The sequence below is a fragment of the Megalobrama amblycephala genome, linkage group LG15 (genome assembly GCF_018812025.1).
Source record: "Megalobrama amblycephala isolate DHTTF-2021 linkage group LG15, ASM1881202v1, whole genome shotgun sequence".
Classification (NCBI taxonomy): Eukaryota; Metazoa; Chordata; class Actinopteri; order Cypriniformes; family Xenocyprididae; genus Megalobrama; species Megalobrama amblycephala.
Window position 1 is genome coordinate 17200027 of NC_063058.1, and position 23558 is coordinate 17223584.

The following is a 23558-nucleotide window of genomic DNA, read 5'->3' on the forward strand; positions in this document are numbered from 1 at the left end:
ATTTTAATTATTTTTAATATAAATTTTATTTTCAGTATATAACAATTTATTAATTTTGTTAATTCAATCATTGATTATCATTAATTATATATATTGCATTTATTAATTGTATATATTTAAATATTCACTGTTTGTTTAAATATTCAAATATATTTTACATTAATAAAGTATATTTATATATTAAAAATCTGTAATATTGGCTGATAACAACTTTGTGTACTTATGCTCAAAACCTTCTGTCTGATTTGTGTGTGAGTTTGTCTTTATTCTCAATATTAATGAATCAGGACTTTTAAATGAGGGAATGAGACCCGTTGTGATGTCATACTGATGATGTCATCTCATGACTACTAACAGGCTCAAAGTATCCTGCTTTCCTTCACAAAATACCTTTGTTTTTGTGAATATGGTGCTAGACATACATTTTTAAAATGGTGGCTTGTTCCTCAAACATTTTGTGTTGGCACCACACACGAGACATGCTGTTTAAAACATTGGAATGACACATTTCACTTTAACGTCCCCAAAATATCCCTCCAATTGTGTCTTCACTACTTTTCCCGTCCAGACCTCATATCGAAGAGATGGGAGTTATCACCACCAGGTATTTCTGGCTTGTTCATCGTGCTTGGCTGCATGTTTATAGTCCAGACATTCTTCTTGTTGACTGTGCTTGTGGGAAATCAGTCTGCAGGGGGAAGGGGAAACAGAAGGTTATCCATCCTCCACGTAATCGATGAACTCTTCAGTAAGATCTAGTGCATCGAGGATATCTTTGATCCGCACAGCACAAATATCTCCTCTCTTGTTCCTTCATTTGAGATTGCAGGGCGATGACTAATAACAGAATGGGGTGGATTTGAAGTATTACCACAGTATTACTGTAATTATGATTTCTTTGTTGTGGTTGGATTATGAGGCTTTTAAATAGATACAGACCAAATGCAGGGTAATAAATTAGGCCACCCCAAGCTGAGAGATACTCCAAGGTTACATATATGAATAATTAGGTGAAGTTTAAATAGATTACCGGGACTTTTTCATCTAAAACGGGAAACATTAAATGACCCAACAGGAATGAGCTAAAGGATCTATATGTGCATATGTAGAGGGATGTATTTATAGCATATTGTATACATTCAAAATTTTGGGGACAAACTTCAAAGGAAAAAAAAGAATTATTCAGCAAGGATATATTACATTGATCAAAAGTGAGCGTAAAGACATTTATAATGTTCTATTCCAAATAAACGCTGTTCCGTCGAACTTTATATTCTTTAAAGAATCCTAAAAATGTATCACATTTTCGCATCGTATGCTGTTTTCAGCAATTTTGAAATAGAAAACAGTTCTTTGAAATTGTAATAATATTTCACAATATTACTGTTTTACCATATTTGCGATCAAATAAATGCAGCCTGCGACTTCCATAGAAGTCAAAAAGAGAAGTTTAGCAGAATGTCTAAGCTGCTCTTTCTGTACAATGAAAGTGACTGGTGACTGAAACTTAAATTCAGTCTGTGCCTCACACTAAGTTATCAAATGGCTTCAGAAGACTTGGAATGTAATGCACAATTCATATAAACAACTTATATGATGATTTTATGGTGGTTTTTGTGTCACCTTCCACTATGATCGTAAGTAAAAGAACAGCTTCGACATTCTGGAAAAAGCTTCTGGAAAAGTCATATGGGCATGGAATATGAGCATGATGGTATTTTCATTTTTAGGTGATATATCCCTGTAGTATAACTGTATTGTTTTTAGTAATGGATTAAAACAATATGCAAATCAATTGTAATTATGATAATCGTCTCTTTGATCGTACTCCCTCTTAGCCGTGTTCTCTGATCTGAAAACATTCCTTGCTCCGTCCAATTAAGATGTCCTTTCAGGAACATGATTTTGCTTATGCACGGTAATTTGTGGATCAGTGTATAAAGCGTTCCGGTTTCACGCAAGAGCTTCCCGTGTTAGCACAGGGGAATTAGAGGAGGTGTGTGTAAATGAGAATAAAGTCACATAAGGACACAGATACCGGCACTGATGATTCGTCAGGCGTGATCAATTGCATGTGTGTCTGCTTGCATGCTCTTTGCTTCTACCTGTCGATGTGTTTGAACAGTCCTTATGTGTTTTCCCTGCTTAGTTGCACAATAGCACGTATTTGTGAGGAAGATCAGTTGACATCCTGTGCAAGACTCTACCCTTAAATCAACTTGGATTAAAATAAGATTTATATAAGGGGTTTGTGGACTGTCACGATCCACGTCTGGCTCCTCTCAAATACAATCGGATGAAGCACAAGTGAATTATATGTAGTTCAGCTGAGCATGTGAATTATATTTGAGTGGATATGACCTCATTCAAGGTCAACTTCCAATATAGAACATCCAGGAAGATGATCATTTTCAACACATTTTAGATAGGTATGCATCATAAATTGGTACCTACCAATATTAGAATTTCTTTTATTTATCTGTATCTGTTGAAAAAAAAAAAAAAGTATTATATTTCTATATATTTATATATTGATTTATTTTTTGATCTGCTACTAAACATGACGTGGATCTGACGCGCATCTCATTTTCTCACAAGTTAATTTAAGATGTTATTTAACTCATCTAAGACTGGTCTTATGAGGATACTCAACAAAACTGATATTTGGGCATAATTCTGTGTGTTATTGTTTGTTCAAGCGCGAAAGAGAACTTGATACTGGCGCACGTCTTTCTGACCATCTTTTACAGACAGCACATTCTCCTTTGTCTTGTGGCGCTTGAATGGTTTAAAAGCATTTGCATGAATAAGAGCGTGATCATATAATGTAACGTTAATCAAATTATAATGGAAAAACGGATGCCGTCTTAATTGCATTAAATATTTTTAACACGTTAAACTGAAAAGAAATTATGGTAAAATCGATTAATCGTGATTAATCGCATCTAACATAAAAGTTTGTGTGTGTGTGTGTGTGTGTGTATATATATATATATATATACACACACACACACACACACACACACAAACGTTTATGTTAGATGCGATTAATCACGATTAATCGATTTTATACACACACTATAATCATTAATCGCAAAATCGATTAATCGTGATTCATTGCATCTAACATGAGCATTTGTATATATGTGTATGTATATATATAATATTTTGTAAGATTTGATTAAGCACAATTAATCGATTTGACATTTTAATCAATTTAATATATAATAACAATTTTATACTGTATATATGATATTATCAAAATATATAAATGTTAAATGTAATCTTTACCAAATCTTGAAATTAAATATTAATTTTCAAAATATTCATTTGAAATGTTATGATTCACTTGAAGCATTTAGAATGACTGTTTGTTTCTTCTTGTTTTTTGTTTTTTTTATTATAATATTGTATACAATTTTAATATTGGTATTTATTATTTATTAGCCATAACATGAAAATAATTATCGGCTTGTCGCACCAGCCAGAATTTGAATATTGTGCATTCTTAATTATTATTTTTGCATTTCTGTTTGATAACTCTCATAGTGTGGAAATTATACACCTCACTAAAGGATCTTGTAGAGGTGACAGCAGCATGTGCAAAGTGCTGCATCCCATGAATTATTAATTGAATTAATCACACATTTTCCCAACGTACATCATAACAGCAATGCCCTGTGACACGTACATACACCTTTTTCCAAAAGATCCAAAAGGCACCCTGCCTCCGTACGCCCTGTTCTGCAGGAGATTGATCCATAATTCATTTAAACGAGGGGCTCCATAGCTCTTCCATATTAAATATCCCATGGCAACTTGATGCATCGTATGCGGGCTCCATAAAATATAGTTAGACTCAAAGTACCTTCAGCCCATGAATAAATTAGGATGGCCGGCATTCCTTTGCTGATTGAAATGAAACGCTGGATGCTGCATTGTGTAACTCTTACTTTTTTCTTCACTGTCCAATCACGGCGCATCATTCCCTGTCCAGCCCGTACAGGGTTTCGACTACGCCAAGCAGCACATGGGCCAGACAGGTGAGGAGGCTCTCACTGTCACCAAGGAAACACTTGTCTTGTCCCTCCCGGTACGGGACGCCCCCCTCACACAAGACAGGGTGGCTGCGTTACAAGATGGTACGGCCTCAAAAAGACCCCAGTCGACGGAGATGCATCTCAGGTGAGTGCTTTAATTATAGAACAAAGAAGCGCTGTGGAAGAATGTGCATATTTTTAGGCATACCAAATGGAATAAGCTAGTATGATAGTATATCGCTCAACTCTCTATAGAACATTAGAGGCTTTAAAGCCTGAACGTCATAAATGTTTTAAAAGCCATCCCACCCGATATGACCACAAAGTTCTATTTGAGTTGCATTTCTTATCTCCTTCCGCTGAAAAATCAAGTACACCTCAAGTATGACGTATAATTACTAGTGAGCGGATTGATCTCTTGACTTTAAGACGCAGCAGAGACATTGATAACCGTGGAGGGAAGAACAAAGTACACTGTGTCCTTAAGAACAAAGACATGGTTCTTTTGACGTATATTTATAGAATCTAAATCAAGGAAGAGAGACGTGGCACACAAAAATCACCAATGCCAACATATGCCTGGTGCACATTGTATGATTTGTCATAATTTTGTGTAAAAAATTTTTTTATATATATATATATATATATATATATATATATATATATATATATATATATATATATATATATATATGATTTGTCATAATTTTGTGTAAAAAAAACATTTTATATATATATATATATATATATATATATATATATATATAAAATCAAAAATGAATATTCATTTTTCAAACTGTACATTATAATGTTTTGATGCTTACACTACTGACTCTTATTGTCACAATGTGTTGCAATGAGGAATAATAAGAATTAGAACAAAATAAAGTCTTTAATAGTAATTCAGAGTGAAGCAAACACTCTACACAAATGTGACTGGAGAAATGAACACCGAAAGGGCTGCAACTTAAATACAAAGCAAATGAGGGAAATAATGACAAACACCCGTTGATGATTAATGAATCTCCATAGTAACTAATAAGTGGTGAGAAACTAAACAAAGGACAACAAGAACTAATGAAAACAAACTAAGAGTCCATGAAAATGAAACTAAGACAAAAACAACTGAATATCTGTGACAGTACACCCCCTCCCAGAATGCGCGACCCCGCGCCATAACAGATGCAGTGAGAGAGGAAAGGTGGGGGCGTTGGAGGTGGATGAGGAGCCGACGAAGGGCTGATGAGAGCAGGCAGAACAGACCGAGTCGGCAATGGAGGAAGAAGCCATGGAGGAGATGATGGGAGGTGTGGCCAAGTGGTGGTGACGCAGAGCGCAGCCAGGACAATAGCCCATGGCGGAGTCGATGGAGGGAGGAGCCATGAGAGTGACTTGGCAGATGACATCCAGGGGACAACTAACGAAGATGAACCCGTTGTTAGGGGAGCCCAAGGCACAGACGGAGAGCCGTTGGGACCAAAAGACACCGCTTGCACTGGAGACCAAGGCAAAACTCCAGCGACAAGCTTCCTAGAAGGAACCAGAGTGCTGAGGCGGAGCCGGTGCGACCAAGGACCAAGACGGAGCCGGAGGGAGGGCAGAGCCCATTGGAGCCGAAGGGGTGGAGAGTCAGAGCACCGCAGATGGCTCGTAAGTCCACAGCGCAGGCAGGGTGACGGCTGACTGAGGTGGAGCCGGGGGGACGAGGGAGCCTGGTGGAGCCATATGGCCGAGGGTCTCTGGTGGAGCCAAGGCAGAGCCGACAGGTCAACAGGCCAAGGTGGAGCAAAGGGATCAGAGGCCGGACGCGGAGCTGGAGGATCCTCACGCTTGGGCAATGCTGGTGAGTGCACGGCCTGAAGCTTCACAGAGGAAGGCGAAGGGCTGCAGGGAACCAGCTGAGGCAGGGCTGAAGGACTGTCTGAGCTCTGCAGTGGAGGTGAGAGTGGGAGGCTGGGAGGGATCAATGACAATTCTGTGTTTTTTGCAGGGCGATGATACAGGCTCTACGCTGGCTAGAACCAACGGTGATGATAGTTCTGATGATGATGGTTCACGGTTGGAAGTGGCACTTCAGAGTCCCAATCAATTAACAAGTCCTCTGTGTCACGCTCCACCAGGACTCCTACTGGGACGATGGTTGCTGGCACACACCCCTGATCAGACTTACATTGGGGCTTCGGCTCTGTGGCGTTAGTTGGCACTGTCGTCACATGCTCTGTTTTACAGCGAGCAGAAGCTTTCTGTCTGCGGGGGGCTCTGCCGTCATCGTCTCCGTGGTGAGGGGTGGTGGTGGGCTGTGCTCTGGGTCTGGCTGTGGTCTGGATCCAGACACCCAATGATGGCCTCCCTCCAGTTAAGTCCTGTAGTGTCTGGGAGGTCTACAGGATGGTAGTAATTTGCCCCGATCCAGAAGAGAGAATGTAAAGTCTCACCGTCGAGCGTAGTTCTTATGGCGAACTGGCTAAAGCGGAGTGTGTAGTCCAGGAAGGGAAGTCCCACGCTGTTTACGTTCAGTGCTTCCAGGTTCTACGTCAGAACGCCGACTCAGCATTGACCGACACTGTACACGTGAGCAGCACGAGGCATGCGTGTGATGCTGACGCAGGAGCCAGACAATATTTGGATAAATAATTAATGGTTATTGAATAGGCCAGATTTATCTCTAAAATATATAATTATTCCCTTCACATTGTGATGATCAGAATTACCTGAAGTTTATTCTGAAGAATGAGCAGTCCACAAAATTTCTTTGAAAAGAAATTACCATAATGGCTTGTTTGGGTTTATATTTCAGTAATATTTGGTGATAGATATTGTTATGTAACACAAATGACCCAGTCAGTTCTGTCTATTTGAGTCCTAACTAATATGTATATTGTATACGCAGACATAAGACCATCATGCAAGATTTCACTGGAGTCATATCGTACAAACAAAAAACATAAAGGACAGATCAAATCGTACAGTGTGCACCAGATTTAAAGCACTTGATTCTTTAGATTAATTTTTTAGTGTTTTCTTTTGTCCTCGATGCTTCAGAGAAATTTCTTTCTTTCTTCACAAAGAGCAAAACCTCCCAAGGTCCTTTTCTCATCTTGCATAAAAATGCAAATGAAAGATGGTAGGAAATTTATCAGCGTTCAGCTTGCACGACGGGCTGGTCGCAAAAGCGGCCCTTCAAGGTCATTAAAACCCACCACCCCGCATCTCCCACATCTCCAGGCTTACTTAACCACTCTCTGCAGGCCGTGGGATCGTAAATATGCCTTTATGTCGTACGTGGGACAATGCGACAGAGTAAAGAGCACCGATCCTTGAAATGGTTGCAATGTGGCTTCTACTCTTTTTCCTCTCACTCTCTTTGTTTCTCCTTCTCTTGCTCTTTCTCCATTAGCCTCCGTGCTTATTAGCCGGAATACAAATGTATTCTGCCGTTTGTTATCTCTCCTGAGTGGCACGATTAAAGGGAAATGAGCCTGCAGAGAGCAGGGCTGGGGAAATAATTATTTGGAAAAGCAAATGTGGTGAATACACGAGCATTTAAACCTGGCAGAGACAGACAGAGATGCATGCAGGGAAGCTAAGCACACTCACAGCTCCAGAATCATGTATGATTCAGTGTGCCCATAGGCAGCTTGGACAGCGCATCCACGCTCTCTTCTGCCCGACTGTGTTAGACCTAGAAGATGTGTGTGTGTGCGTGTTCGTGCGGCAGCGAGTCCAGCGGGGCTGGGTGTTATGTGCATGACAGATTGTTGGCACGCATGCCTGAGAGATTAGCAGATTTAATGTAATATTCATATTTTGTTGACTGTGCTTTATTACCTTCTTCTTAGAGAGAGATGGTTTCGGTTAAAGCATTTATTTCTTGATGAGAAAATGAAATATTCATTTTTTTCTGTAATTGTAGTTAATTGCTTTTAAGGTTCCTTGAACTTATGGATGGTATATAAAATTAAATTATAAAATCAGAGTGGACTCCCCCCCCCCCCATTTTATATTTATATATATATATATATATATATATATATATATATATATATATATATATATATATATATATACACACATATGATACATAAAGTAGATGGAGTCAATTTTGATTTCAAATTCACATTCTGTTTAACTTACATTGCATTTCGTCCAATATGGATCTCTTGGGACCTGTTCCGTTTCTTCATCATTCACCATAAACAAGTCAGCTTCAAATTTTCTTCATTCTAACAAGTCAATATTGAGGCGAAATGCTTGCCAACATTCTTTCTAGTAGTGATGCCTTACAACTCTCGCTGGCACATGATGTGCATTCTGATATGTTGTCTGTGGCCCATTGTAGTTGTTGTTCCAGGGCAGAATTCATCCTGTTGTTGAACATTCGTTTAAATGGCACAAAACATGATGAGTGGATGCTCACCCTACGGTGATGTCTGCTAAATGACACCACTGCAATTTAAAGCAGGTTAACAGAGGCCAGAGATCCCTGCAAGGCAACTGTTAACCCTGCATTGCACTGCATGCAGCAAACTAACCATTGCCTCTGTTGCCATGGCTACCCGCAGCAGGTTGCCAAGCGAGGACGGCTCTGTTTCAAGCAATGAATCTGGGAAGCTGAACACGGGCAGAAGCTCCACAGCTCGGAGATCGACAGCACAGAAAGCGCCCAAAGAAGAGCAACACACAAGAAATGGTGAGAAAGTCACAGAAGTAAAAGGAGCAACAAAATTCTCATTCCGTTATTAGGTTCATTAGGTTAACCCAAAATGGTCCTATAAGAATGTTGGATTTAGTGCACAGAAGAAAAAAAAAGAAACACATTAAGTTTTTAAAATCTGTTTTTTTGTCTTGTTTTCCAGGAAAAGAAAATCTAAGCATAATTAAAAAAGATAAATTACTGTAAAAGTAAAATTGCATATGATGTTTGGATATTTAAAGAAAAAAAATAAGACAGGAAATATCCTATATATTTATAACTTTCATGAGAACATAAATAATAAACATTTGTAAAATTTCGCTTTGCTTTGATTTGTTTTGCTTTAATTTGATTTGTTTTGCTTTGCTTTACTTGGTTTTAATTTGCTCTGCTTTGATTTGCACTACTTTGATTTTTTATGTTTTTTTGCTTTGCTTTGATATATGATTTGTTTTGCTTCAATTTGTTTTGCTTTAATTTGCTCTGCTTTGATTTGTTTTGCTTTGCTTCTGTTTTGTTTTGCTTTGCTTTGCTTTGATATATGATATGATATGATATATATATGATATATGTGATATATGATATGATATATATTTGTTTTGCTTTGCTTTGTTTTGCTTTGCTTTTAATTGCTTTGATTTATTTTGATTTTCTTTGTTTTGTTTTGAAAAACTAGTGTTGAAACACTAAAATAACAAAATGTCAACAAACATCAGTTCTGTAACTGGCTCAAACAAGTATTAATAAATATTTCTTTCTCATAAAGTTTTATAAGTCTTTTGAAGGTCTTCAAATAGCAATACATTAACATTATTCTCATACAATTTTTATATATGCAGTCCAACAAGGAGCTTTTGCCATCCAAGATATCTCACACACCACTAAAGCCCCAAACCCATAAATAACTGATTGTTCAGTGTATTCTGCACCAGTGGCTAGTATCACGCTCTTTTTGAGTATTTACAGCTGCACTCTTTACTGATCCCCTTTTTACCCTCCTACTGTAATTTTATGATTGCATCAGTCTCCTGTGTCTTTTTGCAGACCATTATGACTCTTTAACTGGCTCTCTGCGCCTCATCACCATCAAGCCTATGACTGCCCCACTCAACTATTCTTATCCTGACTCCTCCAATCACAGCCAAGACTCTGTCATCCTGAACGGAGAGGTGAGCTTGCTGTCACCATGGAGATGGGGCCACCTCATTAGGAGGCTTTTATTGTTGATTTATTTTTACCAATGTTGAGTGCTTGTCAACAGAAACCTGTCGTATGGTCAGGCCCACACAGAATCTGTTCCACAGCTTTTCTCTGCAAGATCAGCAAAAATGATTCTATTTGAACAGATTTATGAGCAACTGAGGTGCACTAAATGGGAGCAAAAAAAAATAACATCAGCTTTTCACCTGCAGGTCAACATGGGGCTGAAGCAGAAGTCGGACATTGAGCATTATCGGAATAAGCTGAGGTTAAAAGCTAAAAGGAAAGGTTACAGTGATGGGCCGGTCACTAGCAGCTGCGGGAGCGGCAGCAGCCACATGTACAGCCATCGAGACAGGCTGAGACGTGAGAATGCTTCCTTGGACTTGGAAGATCTGAGGGGGCCGAAGGAGGACAGGAAACCCTCCACTTACGTAAAGTACCGCAGGAGGTAGGCGGAGATTAAATCCCTTCTATTACTCATCCCAAAATATTTAGACAAATTGAAGCCAGTTGCGTGTTCCTAGATACAGGACACAAACGCAAATGAAAGGTGGAGCGATTATGATATATTTGTGCTAAAATCATTGGGCTGAATTTACTAAACAGTTAAGGCACTATTATATTAAATATAATATAATATAATATAATATAATATAATATAATATAATATAATATAGCATTGTTTATTTACACCTTGTTCAAATGAATTATTTTATAATATTTTATGAAATAAAATAAATTTGTAAATTTTTTGCCCTCCACAATTATTGGCACCCTTAGTAATTATGAGCAAAAGCAGCTGTTAATAAACGAAGCAATTCCAATAGGGTCCTCACACCATCGGTGCTCGGGCCCTAAAAAATAATTCTGCATTGTTTATCCTTTTGATCTTTCATTCAAAAAATTCACAAAATTATAACCTTTCATTTAAGGAAAATAATTGAAAGTGGGGGGAAACTCACATTATGAAATAAATGTTTTTCTCCAAAACACGTTGGCCACAATTATTGGCACCCTTTTATTCAAAACTTTCTGCAACCTCCTTTTGCCAAGAGAACAGCTCTGAGTCTTCACCTATAATGCCTGATGAGTTTGGAGAACACCTGACAAGAGATCAGAGACAATTCCTTCATACAGAATCTCTCCAGATCCTTTAGATTCCAGCTCCATGCTGGTGCTTCTTCTCTTCAGTTCACTCCACTCATTTTCTTTAGGCTTCAGGTCAGGGGACTGAGACGGCCCTGGCAGAAGCTTCATTTTGTGCTCAGTGACACATTTTTGTGCTGGTTTTGATATTTGTTTTGGATCATTGTCCTGATGGAAGATCCAACCACAGCCCATTATAAGATTTCTAGCAGAAGTGGTCAGGTTTAGATTTTTTATCTGTTGGTATTTGATAGAATCCATGATTCAGTGTATCTGATCAAGATGTCCAGGACCTCCAGCAGAAAAACAGGCACACAACATTAAAGATCAAGCAGTATATTTAACCGTGGGCATGGGGTACTTTTTATCCATGTGTGCACCAAATCCATCTGGTGGGTTTGCTGCAAAAAAGCTCTTTTTTTAGTTTCATCTGACCATAGAAGCCGGTCCCGTTTGAAGTTCCAGTTGTGTCTGACAACTGAATATGCTGGAGATTGTTTCTGGATGAGAGCAGAGGATTGTTCTTGAAACCCTCCCGAACATCTTGTGGGGATGTAGGTGCTTTTGATAATTTTTTTTTAGGCTTTCTGAGACTCAAGACTCAACTAATCTCTGCAATTCTCCAGCTGTGATCCTTGGAGAGTCTTTGTCTACTCAAACTTTCCTCCTCACTTCACATTAGGACGATTTAGACACACGTCCTCTTCCAGGCAGATTTGTAACATCTTTAGTTGATTGGAACTTCTCAATTATTGTCCTGATAGTGGAAATGGGGATTTTCAATGCTTTAGCTATTTTCTTACAGCCACTTTCTATTTTGTGAAGCTCGACAATCTTTTGCTGCACATCAGAACTATATTCTTTGGTTTTACTCATTGTGATGAATGATTAAGGGAATTTGGCCTTTGTGTTTCCTCATGTTTATATTCCTTTGCTCATAATTACTAAGGGTGCCAATAATTGTGGAGGGCACTGTATATATATATATATATATATATATATATATATATATATATATATATATATATATATATATATATATATATATATTTACAATAATTCATTCATTCATATATACAACTTACACAATACCATTTACACTTTTTAAATTTTGTGGTCTGTAAGATGTTTTTGAAAGACGTCTCTTATACTCACCAAGGCTACATTTATTTCATCAAACATACAGTCAAAACATTAATAATGTGAAATATTATGATTTAAAATAACCACTTTATATTTTAATGTTTTTAAATGTAATTTATTCCTGTGATGGTAAAGCTGAATTTTCAGCATCATTACTCCAGTCTTCAGTGTCACATGATCCTTCAGAAATCATTCTAATATGCTGAATTGCTGTTTAAATTATTATCTTATTATTATCAATTTTCAAAAGTTAATATTTTTGTGTGATACATTTAACTGTGATAGTCAGGATTATTTGATGACTAGAAAGTTTAAAAGAACAGCATTAACTTGAAATAGAAATCTTTTGTAACATTATACATGTCTTTACCGTCACTTCTGATTACTTTAATATATAATTGCTGAATAAAAGTATACATTTCTTAAAAAAATTATCTTACAGACCCCATACATTTGAATGGTAGTTTATATACAGTGTAAGTTTTTTATTTTTGTGCCACTGTTGCGTGATTCTTTTTATTGAATTGTGGCCTAAAACAATACAGATGATGCAAATAAACCACACTATTAATTCTTAGTATATTCCCCCTGTGGCATGAATGAAAATCTCTTTAATGCTGTTCTCCGAAAAAGAGAACACGCAATGTTTGTACATCAATATTTCATTGTGTATAAAAATAAAAATAAATTAAAATGTAAAATTAACCATGACTTCCATAACCATATGTTGGTTCGTAAGATCACAATACTGAATTTTTCAAATATTCTCTCTCCAGTGACTCCCACAGGGAACCTGCATATTGGAGCAGGCAGTCTCTGAACACCCCGAGCCCTGTAGAGACAGAGATGGACATGCTGGTCATGAGGGAGAGATCTAGGAGGGGCATCCGCAACAGCGGCTACGATGTAAGCGCTGCTGGCCTCTTGCATCATGGGACCCCAAATCCCCCAATATAAAGTCTTCTGCTGTAGTCTTTCCACACAGCGCGTGTCATTCACAGTTCAGGGAGCCAGCAGAGATTCTTTTTGCTTTAGTAATGACTATCAGCTCAAGTTTCCTTCGAGGCTTAAATGAAGATGATTACCTTTAGCTTTAACTTCAAATCCGGTTTATGACGGAAGAGAGCTTGAGATGATGGTACTAACCCACGTTATTATGAAAGAGCACAACGTCATTGAACATCAACACCCCCAAAGCTTTCACAGTCCTATAGCTCATCCTGGGTCGACATTTCTTTTAGTAATGTTAGGTAGTTTTGATTTATATGCTGTTTAATTTTGATGAGTGCGTTATTTTACATATGCATATGATTACATATGCAATCGCTTGTTTCTGTATCTTCTTCGCTTGTGTTTTGATCAGGAGATTCAGTACCCTTTCAGAAGATGTGTAATAGCGCCCTTTACATTATAACACAGAAAGCCGTAAAATCTCATCTTTGGAGGGGAAAGAGTTAAAAGTGCTGAGTTTTCTGAATATTTGCAACACATATGAGATCAGGGCTTTTTACACTGCGTTTAACCTTGGGTAAAGGAACGTTTCACATTTGTAATTTAGAAGCGGCTTAGTACCGAGTTTTACCCAGGGTTATGAAACCCTGCCATTGTTAACCCCACATTGCAGTGCCAATCGTGTACACTGTGAAATGAAGCGGTGTTTGAATGTTACGGCTAGATTCTTAGCAACAAACAGCCAATCGGATGATGCAAATAAGAACATTAAACCAGGTTTAAGAATGCACAGTGCAATGTGAAAATTGAAACAAGTTACACTTGGTCTAATTTGTGATTTAAAAAAACTGGAAATGAAAAGAAAGTTTCGGAACCGTGTGTGCCTCATACGTCCTGAAAAGTGAAGCTGCGGGCTCTTTGATCGCCCCCTGGTGGCTGGATGCAGTACAGGTCATTAACCTCGCCCTCTCCATTCAAACGAACGGGACTTGAGTCAATACAAAAAAATTAATTACGCTTCAAATAAAATTTTCCAAAAGATGGTTTTGGTCATTTAAGGTAGTTGTTATCATGTATATATTCAATTGTTCTTTTTGTGATAATTTTGATTTTAGCTAGCAATTTGTGCTATAGAAACGGGGCGTGTCATCGTGATTCACAGTTGATTGACAGCTTGTCTGAGGACTGTCGGAGCTTCGAGGGGAGATTGAAGATATATAACTAACTATTAATTTTCGATTTAATCTTATTTCACATCGACAAAATGAGTTGTTCAGCAGTAAACTGTACTAACCGACCTACAGGATCTGACGGATCACTGAACTTTTTTCGGTAACGTTAAATGTGGGCTTTATAGGCTAATTAATAAATGTTATTAGTTAAGATAACACGCCTGACGTTAGCCATGACGGGAAAAAGCAGGTGATCGTTATCTGGCAGTTACTAATTATTTTTATTGGTATAAAATAATAATTAGCAGGACAAAACTAATGATGGCCTATTCTAATTAATTATAGAGCACTGTCTACTATAGCAATCGATCTCCTGTAACATTAGTTCAACTTGATTTAAAATGGCTGACATTTTAGAGTTGTTTCTAGTGGCATATTAATGAGTTTATCTAATGAATTTGCTGTTTCAAAAATATTATTGCTCTAGAAACAGAATAGCCTATTATTTTATGGGTAGAATTTTAAATTGTATATAATTTAAAATACATCAATGATGACGCAGTCGTCTGGGCGGAAGTTTGATACCGCGACCACTGACGATTCCTTCTGCGCATGCCCAGGCTCCAAACTGACGTTTTTGCGTAACATGTCAACGCCCATCGTCGTACATTTTACATTCAGTTCATTACAATGGAAGGAAGTGGCGTTGCGGCGTCCATCTTTTTTTACAGTCTTTGTTCAGAACTTTAAAACATCTAAACCAGAAAAGTTGCGTAAGAAATATTTAAGATGTCATTTAATTATGTCTCATCTCAGGGTGAGCCTGAACCATTTGAAGAGACAGATGTGGACCGCCTTCTGAGTTCCCTGGGTTTCGGCGGTGGCCACCAAGTCAAAGGTCACTCTGACTCATCCACCCTAAGCTCGCAGCCTTCCATCGATGAAGTGAGGCAGCAGATGCACCTCCTCTTGGATAACGCATTTGGTTTGGCCTCTGCCGAGCCAACCCCGGGAAACCACCTCCACCATCACCACCACCCTCACAGTCCGTACAACCCCAGCCATGGTAGCCCTTACCTGGACGGAGTTACCAGCGCACCTGGGACTATGAACCACCCCAATGGAGCTCTACAGCGCGGCTCCTCCTTTGGGCCGGAAATGCACCAGTGTAGCCTCCCCAAACCAGTGAGTGCCGTGCTTTGACTCGATTGACGATTGTGAAATGAATCCAAACATTTGTACACTGAATTGAGTTTGGGAAGAAACTAGAGGATGTAGGTTCATATGTTGATATAAGGCATTATATAAGTATTCATAAAGCTGCTTTGTGCTTGGCTCTGCAGGGATTCAGGTTTACCCAGCTGCCTGATATGGGTTTGGGTTCCCCACCACCCCTCATCCCTCCAAGAGGCGGAGCCCCACCTGGAACTTCATTGAGACGGTGAGAGAAACTTGTTAATACTCATATTATATTATATTATATTATATTATATTATATTATATTATATTATATTATTGCTTATTTGCACGCTATATAAAATAAATTAGCGCAAAATGATTTTCTGTCTTTTAATTACATAATTTTTATGAATGTTTTTGAAAAAAGTCTCATAACTAAAAATGTAATTTAATAAAAATATAACTGCTTTATAATATTGCTTTAATTATGTTTTAGTTATTTTTATGAAATATATATATTTTCATACTCCTATTTGGATCATGCATTGGGTTATATTTTATATTATATTATATTAATTATATTGGCTGTTTGCATGCTAAAAAAAAATTAATTAGCACAAAATAAGTAATTATCCATACTTTATAATTATATTTTTTATTAATATTTTTGAAACAAAAGTCATGCTCACCAAGGCTGCATTTTTTTTAAATGTCAAAATGATTAGAATTTAAAATAACTGTTTTATATTTTAATATATTTTAAAATGTAATTTATTCCTGTGATGTCAAAGCTGAATTTTTAGCAGTCATTACTCCAGCTGCCTAATATTATATATTTAATACACATTTATACTCATATTTGGATCATTTGTTTTGTTGTGGTTTTGTATTATATCTACATTTTTATGTATCCTTTTATGTAAGACCAAATGTGACAGTAAATAATCATTTGAAAAATTTGATAAATTAATTAAGAAATCAATGTCAATAGAATAGTTGCTTTATCAATTGAAAAAAAAAATCAAAAAGATTAAAATGTATTTATCATTTTGTCATCTTGTAATGAGAAATTAAAAGTATCAATTGGCTTATTTATCTTATTAATAAATTATTTTTGAAATATATTTAAAAAAAATCATCAAGTAGCAAATGCTTTATTTAATATCCACATTAATAATTATTAGCTACATTGATTTACCTTTTTCAATTAATGTATTGATTGCTTTTTTTATTGATTGATTTATCAGTTTCTCAAATGATTATTGACTTTCAAATTGCCCTTTAGGGGAAGATAAGGTTTAGCTGATGTTTAAGTGTACAGCGAGCGGGTGTACAACTGAGGGTACTGCCCTACGCGACAAGCTTTTTTCCTTTTTTTTGAGTGTCATAGCACATAGCATTACAGCATTGCATTGCGAGCTGTATTGAGATGAGCCTTGTGTATATTTAAATAAGCTTTTTTCCTCTGAGATTCAGTGGCTGGCATGCATTAAAGGTGCTTTGCATGGTTGTCAGTGCTGCTGACTGCATTGAGGTGTGTTATGCGGCTCTGAGGCGATGCTGGCCAGCGTTGCCCCCTGGTGGTTTGATCACATTATAACAAGACTTCTTCATCTGTTAATGTAGCTCCACACCAGACATGAGTCTGAAGCCTCGAGTGTCTGAGGCCTCTGAGATGAGTCAGCACAATGGCACCCCCTACCTGCCAATCAACCGAGCTCCTTTCCCTGCTGTTACTGTCGACGAGTCTATGACAAGCTACTCAGGTTAGTGTGTTCGGTAAACAGTGGTGTTTTACACCAGAACACTAGGTTTAGCTCCTGATCTAGATGGATTAAAGGGTTAGTTTAACCAAAAATGAAAATTCTGTCATAGATTCTCACCCGTAAAACCTTCGTTCATCTTCGGAACACAAATTAAGATATTTATGATAAAATCCGATGGCTCAGTGAGGCCTGCATTGACAGCAATTAACACTTTCAATATCCAGCTTTTCCAACTGCTTCATGAAGCTTTACGAATCTTTTATTTCGGATCAGTGGTTCAGAGTGTGTATCAAACTGCTAAAGTCATGTGAACCATTGAAATGTTCAAAATACGTAACGAAGCCTCGTTTACTGAAATCACGTGACTTTGGCAGTTTGATCGCATCAAAAAAAATCTGCCTTCCAATGTTTTGCAGGAAACCCAATGACAGCAGTATATGCCATATCTGCCAACCGCCCCGGCTACTCGGACTACTTCGTCCTGTCTCCACCATCCTCCTACCGGAGCCCGTCTTGGATGTCCTACCCTCCAGAGCCAGAGGACCTTCCACATCAGTGGAATGACACGGTAAAGGCAAGCTCTGTTTCTATATACAGTAGCGCCAGCGTGACTAACACTACCCGATGACTCCTAACACATCTGGTATTGTGACCTTATTACATTCACATCTTGCTATTATCCACAAAGAACCTTTATTCATCTGGATTGTCTCTGTTGTGTAATCTTAAATGTAAATGTAAATTTTTTTTTTTTTTTTTTAATATTTATTACAGAACCAGTGTCACCTGGAGACCATCTGCTGAACTGGAGTCATTTCTGATGTTGAGCAGACACAGAAATTTACCAGGGTATATTGGAGTTTTAGATTACTAACTAATTTCATTATTATGACAATGATTATAAATAAAAAAAAAACTAAGGTAACACTTTACAATAAGGTCTCATTTGTTAAAATCGATGTATTAACTAACAGGAATTAATAGTGAGTAGTAGATTTTAGGGTGAACTGTTTCTTTAAGAAGCTATGTGATTGTATCTTTCATGTACAGACGACACCATTGTCAAAACGATCCCCTTTCACACGGATCCGCAAAAACAACTAAAAAAGCTGCATTATGCTGCCAGGCCAGTAGTTGGCGATGTCACTTTGTAAATAAACACTACATGCCTGTAGGCTGAATTTTTAATACACGTGCGCATGACGTCACTGTTTTCACAAATTCACATTTTTGTAGTTTGCGTTTTCAGGCCCCCAAAACGCTGTTGTCGTGTGAATGAACAGCCAAAACGCATTAAAAAGTGTAAACAAAAAATGGTGTCGTGTAAACAGCCTCTAAGACTATAGAATTACTGTTCATTGATAGTTCAATGTAGTTAACTAATGAAACCTTATTTTAAAGTGTTACCAAAATTATTATAAATTTATCTTTGATTATATTTATATATATTTATTTAATTCAATAAATAATTTAATTATAATTGTATATTTAATATTCATTTAATTATTTCTCAAAGGGATATTTGACCCAAAAATGAATTATATCAACATTTATTCACCCTCAAGTTGTTCCAAACCTGTATGAATTGTTCAAAATATCTTTTTTTTTTTTTTAGCAATTCATACAGGTTTGGAACAACTTTAGAGTTTCATTTTTGGGTCAACTATCTCTTTAATTATAAGAGAAAATGTTAAAGATGATGGGGTTATTATTTTATTATCAAATATTTGTCCATACAAGGCAACATGTTCCAAATCATGTTCCAAACCATATATTGGAACAGGTTTGGAACGACGTTAGGGTGAACTGTTTCTTTAAGAAGCTATGTGATTGTATCTTTCATGTACAGACGACACCATTGTCAAAACGATCCCCTTTCACACGGATCCGCAAAAACAACTAAAAAAGCTGCATTATGCTGCCAGGCCAGTAGTTGGCGATGTCACTTTGTAAATAAACACTACATGCCTGTAGGCTGAATTTGTAATACACGTGCGCATGACGTCACTGTTTTCACAATTTCACATTTTTGTAGTTTGCGTTTTCAGGCCCCCAAAACTCTGTTGTTGTGTGAATGAACAGCCAAAACGCATAAAAAGTGTAAACAAAAAATGGTGTCGTGTAAACAGCCTCTAAGACTATAGAATTACTATTCATTGATAGTTCAATGTAGTTAACTAATGAAACCTTATTTTAAAGTGTTACCAAAATTATTATAAATTTATCTTTGATTATATTTATATATATTTATTTAATTCAATAAATAATTTAATTATAATTGTATATTTAATATTCATTTAATTATTTCTCAAAGGGATATTTGACCCAAAAATGAATTATATCAACATTTATTCACCCTCAAGTTGTTCCAAACCTGTATGAATTGTTCAAAATATCTTTTTTTTTTTTTTTAGCAATTCATACAGGTTTGGAACAACTTTAGAGTTTCATTTTTGGGTCAACTATCTCTTTAATTATAAGAGAAAATGTTAAAGATGATGGGGTTATTATTTTATTATCAAATATTTGTCCATACAAGGCAACATGTTCCAAATCATGTTCCAAACCATATATTGGAACAGGTTTGGAACGACGTTAGGGTGAACTGTTTCTTTAAGAAGCTATGTGATTGTATCTTTCATGTACAGACGACACCATTGTCAAAACGATCCCCTTTCACATGGATCCGCAAAAACAACTAAAAAAGCTGCATTATGCTGCCAGGCCAGTAGTTGGCGATGTCACTTTGTAAATAAACACTACATGCCTGTAGGCTGAATTTGTAATACACGTGCGCATGACGTCACTGTTTTCACAATTTCACATTTTTGTAGTTTGCGTTTTCAGGCCCCCAAAACGCTGTTGTTGTGTGAATGAACAGCCAAAACGCATAAAAAGTGTAAACAAAAAATGGTGTCGTGTAAACAGCCTCTAAGACTATAGAATTACTATTCATTGATAGTTCAATGTAGTTAACTAATGAAACCTTATTTTAAAGTGTTACCAAAATTATTATAAATTTATCTTTGATTATATTTATATATATATTTATTTAATTCAATAAATAATTTAATTATAATTGTATATTTAATATTCATTTAATTATTTCTCAAAGGGATATTTGACCCAAAAATGAATTATATCAACATTTATTCACCCTCAAGTTGTTCCAAACCTGTATGAATTGTTCAATATATATATATATATATATATATATATATATATATATATATATATATATATATATATATATTCTTTTTTTTTTTTTTTTTTTTTTCAGCAATTCATACAGGTTTGGAACAACTTTAGAGTTTCAATTTTGGGTCAACTATCCCTTTAATTATAAGAGAAAATGTTAAAGATGATGGTGTTATTATTTTATTATCAAATATTTGTCCATACAAGGCAACGTGTTCCAAATCATATATTGGAACAGGTTTGGAACGACGTTAGGGTGAACTGTTTCTTTAAGAAGATATGCGATTGTATCTTTCAGGTTGCGGACCACCAAAAAGAATCATCGTCCACTCTTAAATTTTGGATTCAGCAGCCCCAACCGACCACGACACTCGGCCGAACAGCCAACCAGACCCATAAGCCACAAACTCACCTGCCAGCCTAAGTGAGATGCAGCACCCGTTATTAATCAACGTCTGCAGTGAGGGTAAATCACCACAACAACCACGCTGAACAAGCAACAGGTTGCCTCACTGGCCAAAACTGTGTTTTTCTTAAAGCTTTTTTCAAATTAAGAAGTGTTGTATCTTATGCAGGTGGTTTTATGTGTTTTAAACACCCGAGTTACTAATAACAAAAAACTAAAACATATTTTTTTCCTTGCTTCATCGATGCCTATCTGTGTCTTTTGCTCTCTCATTCATGCATTTTTTAAAGAAACGGTTCTAGCAGGCGATTCTTTTCGTGCACTCCGTATGGCTTGTGTAAAAAAACGATGACGATGAATGATATAAAAGAAATCGAACATTTGGAGGGATGCGACATCCTGTACTGTATCTACTGTAGTCTCAATGCAAAAAAAAATAGTATATGCTTTTTCTTTCTCTCAAAAATGCCATAGCTTATGCTGTATTAAAGTGTTTCACAATGCAAAAGCATTCATGAAAGGCATGAATCATGTTTTGAGAGTTTACGTGTCATGTGGGAAGATAGCCATAAAGGTTTAGTGGATAAAGAGATAGATATGGATGGATGGATTATGGATATGGATGGAAGGATTCATATTTTTACTAGCCTTTTTGTAAGTACAGAAAGAGTAACAAAAACTACATATTTTATTGCCTTTATAAAAGGTACCAAAACACAGAGATATTTATGAGATAAAATATGCAGCATACACCAAAATTGACTTGAAATCTGATTTAGAATATATTGATCACATTCAAATTAAAACTGTAGCATAATATCTTAATATGATATAAATTTGCTATAATTAAGCAAGTACGGTGTTACAGAAGTAACATTGGGCATGTGTTCTTAAGAGAATGAGTCTAATGCATGTAGTCTGGACATATGAATCATAAGGGCTTTGTATGTCAAGTAAGTCCCATATTTTATTTGGGCAGTTATAGGACGGAAATCTATTGTAAAAAGAATCATATCCCATTAAATACATGCTATCTGTCAATGTACTTTACAATTAGTATTTTTTGTTTTGTTTTTTTGGTTAAGGCCCATTTGCAGAATGAATCAAGATACGTTGGAATACATAATCGGACTATGAAAATTACATGTGTTGTGTAAATTATTGATTTGTGTTGAAATGAACGTTGTCCTTTCTGTTTAACTTCGGTGGTGCAGGGGATGTGCAAATATATATCATGTAATAGTTCCTTTTTAATGTATTTTCTTTTAATATTTTTATATCAACTGAATCACCCTTTTTGGCCAACAACGGAGGACATTCTGCTAAAAATTGTTACCAATGTAAAATATTGTGCTTCAAATGTTAAAAAAAAAAAAAAACTACAAAAAAAATGCCTCGTTGTGAACCTATGTGAGAAAATTGTGTAATATTCATAATGTGTACATCATCATAACAATAAGATGTTGACTTCTTTTCCTACTTATACGACACTAAACAACTCCATATTTGCCAGTACTGTATATTTTCCTTCGTTACTGTAAAAAATAGGCGGTTTAAACATTCTACTTGTTATTTTCTTTTCTTCTTTTTTATTTTATTTAGCATAATGTAAAATAACCATCATTATAATGGTTTAACACTTTGAAGGACTCATTTTTGTGGGTTACACATTGAATCAAATCTAATAAAAACTACATTTGATCATTTAAAAACGATTTTAAAAGACTTAATCTTGTGTTTAATGTTTTATTAACAGATTTATTGTACATTTTTAGTATTTGTAAACAACTGTGCTCTTGCTAGCATTGCTTAGCTTTTAATTTCCTGTCCACTAGAGGTCAGCACTACCCCTGCATTTCAGTTGTACAGGGCGAACCAAAACTTCCTCCGCTACAAAATCACTCCTGGCATTGATGGAGCGGCTTTTATTCACTTTGTAAAATCCATTATGTCCTCTAACTCTAGTTTAAGCGCATTTTGAGACGTATTTTCTATCTGCCCCTGCTTTGGATATTAAGGTCCCTTGTTTCTAACCACTTCCCTTAAGGGGATCCATCTACCTTGCCAAGGTGTGTTTTATCGGGCTGACTTGTGGACTGGCCGGGAGGGGTGGCTGTCAGACCGGCTGAGGTGAGTTTCTCTAACGACGCTGGATGCTGCCGGAGGGTAAAAGCGGCCTGTCCACTTCTATCTCGTCTCTGCCCCTTTATCTGTGACAGCAAAGCCATTCAAAGCCACATGAGTCACATCAATCACTGCAGGGACGAGGCTTCTGTCTCTCCCAAATGTCTGGCTGCATTTAAAGCGCTAATCACTGTTCACCTTATACTGCAGGTAAAGCTACATAGACTAAATGGATTTTTGGTCATAATTCACGCGAAACTGCTTCCATTATGACTATAAGCTACAAAGCGCGGCAATCATTTAGTTTAATGGTGACCAAATAGGAACACTTTCATTAGCAAAACTACTAGCAAAAACATCTAATTACAGACTATTGCTAAAATAGGGTGAATGAGGACACTTTTGCACTTTCGAACTTCAATTTTGTCACTCCAACACTTAAAGGGTTGGTTCACCCAAAAATGAAAATTCTATTACTTACCCTCATGCCGTTCCACACCCGTAAGACCTTCGTTGATCTTCTGAACACAAATTAAG

At 36.6% G+C, this 23558-nt stretch overlaps 1 protein-coding gene and 1 long non-coding RNA gene across 6 annotated transcripts in view; one reads left to right on the forward strand and one right to left on the reverse strand.

Annotated features, from left to right (window-relative positions):
- Positions 1 to 22612, forward strand: part of kiaa1549la (KIAA1549-like a) — a 72052-nt gene extending 49440 nt beyond the window's left edge. For 2 of the 5 annotated variants that reach the window (XM_048157694.1, XM_048157697.1), the window contains 12 exons: positions 569 to 604; positions 3998 to 4185; positions 8603 to 8730; positions 9778 to 9902; positions 10146 to 10384; positions 13002 to 13131; positions 15165 to 15533; positions 15692 to 15789; positions 17154 to 17293; positions 17710 to 17867; positions 18068 to 18142; positions 20790 to 22612. In XM_048157694.1, the coding sequence (XP_048013651.1) occupies positions 569 to 604; positions 3998 to 4185; positions 8603 to 8730; positions 9778 to 9902; positions 10146 to 10384; positions 13002 to 13131; positions 15165 to 15533; positions 15692 to 15789; positions 17154 to 17293; positions 17710 to 17867; positions 18068 to 18097 (1641 nt within the window). In that variant the 3' untranslated portion in view covers positions 18098 to 18142; positions 20790 to 22612. The remainder of the gene's footprint in view (positions 1 to 568; positions 605 to 3997; positions 4186 to 8602; positions 8731 to 9777; positions 9903 to 10145; positions 10385 to 13001; positions 13132 to 15164; positions 15534 to 15691; positions 15790 to 17153; positions 17294 to 17709; positions 17868 to 18067; positions 18143 to 20789) is intronic. The other 3 variants (XM_048157696.1, XM_048157695.1, XM_048157698.1) reach the window with 3 other exon arrangements.
- LOC125246726 lies at positions 560 to 23558 on the reverse strand. The gene is made up of 3 exons (XR_007179952.1): positions 23503 to 23558; positions 22958 to 23107; positions 560 to 688 (listed from the first exon to the last, which is right to left on the reverse strand). It is a non-coding gene; the product is annotated as an uncharacterized LOC125246726 (long non-coding RNA).